General features: G+C 69.0%; 1 protein-coding gene across 2 annotated transcripts in view; it reads right to left on the minus strand.

Annotated features, from left to right (window-relative positions):
- Nucleotides 1-5,334, minus strand: part of LOC106482382 (coronin-7-like) — a 60,334-nt gene extending 55,000 nt beyond the window's left edge. For both annotated transcript variants that reach the window (XM_067306641.1, XM_067306639.1), the window contains exons 1-3: nt 5,243-5,334; nt 1,708-1,804; nt 1,209-1,283 (exon numbers count right to left, since the gene is read on the minus strand). In XM_067306641.1, coding sequence (XP_067162742.1) covers nt 1,209-1,283; nt 1,708-1,804; nt 5,243-5,302 — 232 coding nt within the window. In that variant the 5' untranslated portion in view covers nt 5,303-5,334. The remainder of the gene's footprint in view (nt 1-1,208; nt 1,284-1,707; nt 1,805-5,242) is intronic.
- Between the last annotated feature and the right edge of the window lie 1,266 nt (nt 5,335-6,600).

The following is a 6,600-nucleotide window of genomic DNA, read 5'->3' on the forward strand; positions in this document are numbered from 1 at the left end:
ACACGCCGTGTGTTACCGCAGCGATGCCAAGGCATTGCACGCACGAGGGGACGCCGAAGGCAGCGCTGGGACCGGCACAGCAGCCTGCCCTGTCAAGGCCCCCAGGCTGTCGGGGCTGCTCTGGCACCGGGACAGGGGTATCGCAAGGGCCGGAGCTCCCCGGCACCCTGCTGCTCCTTCCCTGTGCCAGGCCCCTGCCTCCCACCTCCGCGCTCCAGCGCCAGCAGCGACGCTGCCGGCCGCCTCTTCCCCCGCAGCACCCGCTCTGCCCACATCAGAGCCGCTCAGAGCCACGCGGCCGCCTGTCTGCCCCGTTCCTCTCGTTACCGGAGCAGCCTGCCGGGTACATCGCTGCCGGCATCGCGGCCGCGGCCTTCCCCAGCTCCTCCGCCAGCCCGGCGCTGCGCGGCCGCCTTCCTGCACGCCTCCGCCGAGGCCGCCCGCCCCGGGGCCGCTCTGCTGCTGCTATTCATCGGATCTCTTTCGAGCGCCGTCGTGCAGGATGCTCGAGTTAACGCAGGGCTAGAATTACGCTCCCTGGGCACCCTTCCCGCTGGTTCGCTCTGCTCACATTTTGCACCGGGAGCTTCAGGGCGTGCAACGAGTAACGCGGGAAGGAAGAGCATGAGCTCTCCAAGATCTTGAGAGCTACATGCCCAGACCTCTCTGCAGCTCTACAGATGAAGGGATCCGGATCAGTTCAGCTCGTTAGCGATAGCCCAGCCTGCACAGCCATGCACATTCAGCGTGGCCGGCTGCCAGTCAGCTCTAAAACCTCCTGCTAAGCGGCACCTCGCTTGCCCCCAGCTCCCTGGGCTGCCCAGACGTTGTAGGTGGAGGATGTCCGAATGCCTCGCTCTGCTGCTAGGAGCCAGGGCATCGAGAGAGGGTCCACACGCAAGGCAGGAGCTGCAGCTCTTGGCTCCATAGCTCCAAACTCAGCAGGGGCTGCACAGGAGTGAGACACGTCAGGGTCCCTGGGGACTCCACCAGCTCGCCCAGCCTCTAGTCTGGGAAAAATACAACCTGGCACAGCGATGGCTGAGTCATAGCTGAAAATCAGCACCTGAATCATTCTGCACAGCCCAAGCTGGGCCGGATGCCTCCTGTGGAGGTGGGACGTGGTAGCCAACTCCTTGGTGCCCCAGCGCAGAGGGCTGCACAGGCACGGGACAAGCTGGATTAGGCCCGGCGGATACCCGGCTCACCTGAGTGGCAGCAGAGCTGAGACATGGTCCTCTTGTCTCCATCCCGGCGCTCCAGTGGCACGATGCCCAGCACACCTGCAGGAGACACCCCCGGAGCAGGTCACCTGCAGCCGCCAGCCACCCATCGCTGGGGCCGCTCAGAGCCTGCGAGAGTCCGAAGCGGGACAGCAAGAGCTCCCAGGAAGCCCCTGCAGCTTGGGACAAATGCGGGGTGGGATCCAGCTTTGCAATCCAAGCTGAGATCTTTGCTCCACATGCAGGAGTGCCACCACCTTTGTGCAAATTCAGGGAAAGCCTCCTCAGCTTGCCCTTGTGCCTCCCTGTCCTTGAGACCACCCTTCATCTGCCACCCAGACATGAATCTTCTGGGGTCTGTGCAGCTCCCCTGTGGCTCAGCCCTTGGGGGACCGTGGTGCCAGCTTCAGGGACAAACATGCCCCGTGGGCTGCACGCATGGGCCTTCCCAACGCGCGCTCTGCACTGCTCCCTCGCGCCTTACCTGCTGAGTCGGCATTGAACGCGATCCAGCGGCAGCTGGCCTTCACGTGGTTCCCGCAGGATGCAACGGAGCCAGCTCGGACATCCCCAATCCAGGCCTAGGATTGAGGGGAAAAAAGTCCACGTCAAGAGATGCCTCTGCTTTGGAGGGGCAAGACGCTTTGGTCAGAAGTGGGGAGGACGACAAAGCGGCGACGCAGGATTGCTCAACCCGCTCAGTCCCAACAGAGCTCCCTCGCCAAGGACCTGGTGCTACCTAGAGCCTGCCGACACCGATGGAGCCGTGCTGGAGGCAGCCACGGAGGAGCTGGACATCCCCTTCCCGGGGCTGGCGGCTCAGGGCCGGCTTTGCCGTTGCTGCTGCAGGCTGGAGCTCAACGGGAACGGTGAGGGGGACCGTGAAAGCGTGGGGGCAGCCGCCCTCCCAGCGCTGCCTCTGGCCGTGCAGCCGCCTCGTCTTGAGCTCTCCCACAGTGCCGAGAGCTCAGGAGACTTTGCATTAAACTGGTGTCGGCGAATCGGGGAGGGTGACAAAGGCTCCTGGGCCATGAAACACCAGCCGCGCTGTCAGGCTGCGCCCGACCGCGGCGTCGGCACAGCACACGAACGCCTCCGGAAGCACACCCTGCACGGCCGCGGATCCGAGGACCTCCATTAGGAAGCTCCAGAACCAGAATCCCACCTTGCGGCCAGTTTCGGACCACCTCCGCGGGCGACCACGGCACGCGCGGGGCGCTGAGGAGCCCTGCGCGGGTGGCGCAGAGGGGCCGCTTCAGGCGGTCCCCAGCCCGCGGGGCCAGGAGCTCCCCGGCGCTCCCAGGGCTAAGTCCAACCTGGAGCAAAGGCGGCAGGGCCCTTCCCGGGTGCCACCACACCTGCGCGCCCGCTGGCGGCCACCAGCATCACCCACAACGGCGCCAGCTGCCCGCAGCTGGGGACACCCCTGACCTGGGAGCCCCTTGCGCAGAGGGGTGCGGGGCACCCAGAAGGATCGGGACCCCGCGCGCCCTTTCAGGGCCTGGCTTTTCCTGCAGCACCTCTTCCCTCCTCCTCGTCACATCGGGCTTTTTGGTGGTGGACCTGTTAACCCTTCGCGGACCGAAGGGAGGCTCCTCTCCCTGCGCTCGGCAGCAGCGTGACGCCGCGGTGGGGACGGGAGTGCGAGCGAACCCAGCTGTGCACCAGCACCAAGGCAGACGGGGTGCTGGGACTGGGGTGCTGAGCCCAGGTCTCCATCACGGCCTGGCTGCCTCCCTCCCTCTGCCCGCGTGACAGCCACAGCCGGCCCAGAGATGGCCACCGAGGCCAAATCCGGCACTGGTGTACCCCAGCACTCCCCGGGCTGGGGGCGCACAGGGCGAGCCGCGCTCCTGCGAGCAACTTGCCTTTGCAGGGCGCTTCCCGATCGGGCCAGGTCGGGCGTCTCCCTTCCCCTCGGCAAGCGAGCGGGCGGCTCGCTTTGACGGAGCCCACGGCCGAGCCGCCTTTCCCATTTCCTGCTGCGAGGCACGAGAGCGGCTCGCCGAGACGCCCAGCGCTCACCTCCTGCCCCGCGGACCTGCCTCGGGGAGGCCTCGCTTCCTGGGGACGCGTTTCACGCCTTGATGGGAAATGCCGTGCGGAAAAGCCACCCCCTGCTTGCCCGGACCACTATGGAGAGCCAGCGCCACCGGCTCCTCGCACCGTGCCATGAGTGGACCAGGGGGGCTGGACGTCCCGCGGGAACGGACACCAGGACAGCAGTGATGGGGACGCCACCGCCCGCAGGTTCTGATAACTCCCCGCCGCGCCAGGCCCTGGGACCAGCTCCCTTCCCAGGTGGCTGTGACAGTCCTGCCACGGCCAGATCCTGCGCCTCCCCCGTGCACACGCTCCCTGGGCTCCCGGGCCGGGGCAGGCGCCGGCCAGCCCGCTCCCGCAGCCCCGGCGCGAGCGGCACTGGCCGCAGGTGAGCGATTTGGCCTTGCTAAAGCCACGGCGGCTCAGCTGACCGCTGGGCCCGGCTGCGCTCCCGCTGCGCCTCCCGAGCGTGGCGGCGTGCTCGTCCGCGCCCGGAGGCTTCGAAGGTGTCGGGCTGCTCTGGGCTGCGTGGCGCGGGCAGGGGTCGCTGACACCGCGTCACCTGCTACAGTCACAACTCCGGGGGACACTTCTGACGCTCGCCCAGGTTGCAGAGGCGCGCGGGGCTGGAAGCAGAAGCAGAGCTGTCCCAGGGAAGGGGGCTGCCCATCTCAGAGGGAGGCAGCGCCGCCCCGGCACGACCGGTAACCAGACCGGCCTGCGCCGGGTAGTGCAGCACGCGCTGCCCCTTCTGCACGTGGGCCCGCGCCCCACGGCACCTCCTGCTCCACACGGCGCCAGCCGCTCGCCTCCCCTGCCAGCGCCACTGCGCCTCGCTCACGCCGAGGCTGCTTCCCCGCGGGCCACGAGCCATCCTGCCATCTGCGGCACCCGGGGCGGCGCGGGCAGGACCGGCCTCCCCACCCGCCTCGAGCGCCTGCTCCTCCCGCTGGCTCCTTCCTCGCTTCCCAGCTCCCGCCTGTCCTAGTTCATCCGTCCCGCAGGCCCGTGTTCGCAGGAGCGCGGCAGAGCGAGGCAGCCTTGGTCGCAGAGACGCCCGGCTGCAGGTGTCCGGCTGGGGCGCAGCCGCAGGGATGGGGCTGGGGGTCCCGGGAAGGGCTACGCTCCCCAGCAGCGCTCCCTCGAGGCGTTCCCGCGGCTCGCTCCCGCTACGCAGCACGCGCTGCGCCTGGCCGAGTATCGCTTCCCCTCCCTTGCCAAAGCTGCAGCAAACAGCCCGAAGCTCGCGGCTGAAAGGCTGCGCGCGTCGCGGCGAAGGAAGCTGCAGCCGGCTGCAGGGCCCCGGCGCGGCGCAGCGCTTCCTCTTTGCGGTACGGAAGCGGGGTGGCATCCGCGGAAGCTCGACGTTTAACGCTCGCAGGCTTTCACGCGTCCCGGCGCTGGCCCGGGTGAGCCCGGGCTGCCGGGGAGGGCTGAGGCCGCAGTGGGCTCGAGCTCAGCCGGGAAAGGCGCGCAGGCGGGTAGCGGGGTCTCGCTCAGGGCCGGCGCTGCCATCCTCCTGCCTGGATGCAGCGTAGCCAAAGGTGACAACGGGTCCCGCAGGGCTGGGCCGACCCGCACGCACCACCCGAAGCATCTCCGACAGCCGGGTCCCTGCTGCAACCACCTCGGCCGCCCCAGGCGAGCGGCAGGGGCCGGCGGCGCGCGAGAAGGAGCGTCGAAACGCCCCGCGGCCCGGCGGGCTTCGCCGCAGCTTGCCCTGCGGCACACCACCGAGGTCACCCCGCCGCGCCGGGCGCCGAGGGGGCCCGGGGGTCCCGGCCGGGTGCGGTGCCGGGGAGGGGCGGCCGGGGCGACGCCGCTGGTGGGCGCGGGCGGCTCGGCGGGCAGGGGGCAGCGCGGCCGGGAGCCCCGGGAGCGGCGCCCCGCCGGGCCCCTCGACCCCGGGGGCGGCGGGGCTGGCCCTGCCCGCCGGGAGCCCCGGCCCCGCGAGCCCCGGGCGCCGCCGCGCTCACCTCCCTGCGGGGCAGCCTGGCCGCCGTGTGCCGGAACTTGGACGCCCTGAAGCGGTTCATGGTGCCCCGGGACCGCCGAGCCGTGCCGAGCCGTGCCGAGCCGAGCCGAGCCGCGCCGCTCCGGGGCCGCCCGCCGGCCCCGCCCGCCGCCTTGGCCCCGCCCCCGGCTCTTGGCCCCGCCCCTGGGCGCGCCCCGCTCCTAGCGGCTCCACTTCGCGCCGCGCCCCGGCCTCCTAGCCCCGCCCCCTCCGCGCTGGGCACGCCCCTCACCCCCGCGGAGCCCCGCCTCCGCCTGCTAGCCCCGCCCCCTGGACCGCGCCCTGGCCCCGAGCCCCGGGGGCCCCGGAGGGCCGGGCGAGGCCCCCCGCCCCACGTCAGCACACTGCCTCGGGGGGCCGCCGGCTCCCCCCAGCACCCTGCGTGGCACCGCAGGGTCCACACTGAGTGTCCTGGGCCGAGGCCGGGCCGGCTGCGGCTGTCACCATACTAAAGGATGTGTCCTGCTGGGGTAAGGGACACGTGGGACACCCAACCAGCGGCCACCTCTGGGCACAGAGCAGAGCCCCCGTGCCCTCACGTGGGTGGGTGTCCTGCAAAGCAGACAGCTGTCCAGCCTGCAGGTCCCCTTCTCCTCCCCGCTCCCCTTCCCAGCCAGCTGCTGCGCTGGGAGCACTGGGATGTCTCAGGCAGCAGCTCAAACCGTTCAGCTTTTGGGGCTGACCCCCAGGCATCAGAGCGGGGTGTGAGCAAGTCCTGAGGCGACCATCTCAGGAGAAATTGGGCAGGGGTGCAGACCCCCTTCCTCGGCTCCAGCAGATTCGGATTTCATGGATTCCCATTGCTCTCTGGAGATGTCTCCACACCATTCCTGTCCCCATCCCCCTGAAAGGCTCATAGTTCACAGGTCTCCAGCACGACCAAGTCTTCTCTCACTCCTATTTAATTCACATAGGGACATGGTGAAGCATTTGGCAATTTAAATGTCTTGAAGGCTCGCTGGACCAACAGCTGCCTACTCAAGTGAGCCTGAGCCTGCGATCCTGAGGGCTAGAATGACCCTCTGCTGCCCAAATGTCTCGCTGGAGATGACGGCAGCTGTTCTTCCATGCTGCAGGCAGATAAGATGGGGGAAACAGCAGGAGATTTTCTGTCCATCGGCCCAGTGTGCTTGTCCCCTCCCCGGACTTCCAGCTGGCACTGAACAGAAACCTTTGTTTACAGACAGCTTCCAAGGAAGGGAACAGGACAGAGCTGGATCCTCGCCGGCTCGCTGTGCGAGAGCACGCACGGAGGGCCAGAGACCGTGCCTGCTTCGTCGCTTCATTTTACCCCTTGGGACCTCCTTTCTCCTTTTCTCT

Source organism: Apteryx mantelli, chromosome 16 (assembly GCF_036417845.1).
Source record: "Apteryx mantelli isolate bAptMan1 chromosome 16, bAptMan1.hap1, whole genome shotgun sequence".
Taxonomy (NCBI): domain Eukaryota; kingdom Metazoa; phylum Chordata; class Aves; order Apterygiformes; family Apterygidae; genus Apteryx; species Apteryx mantelli.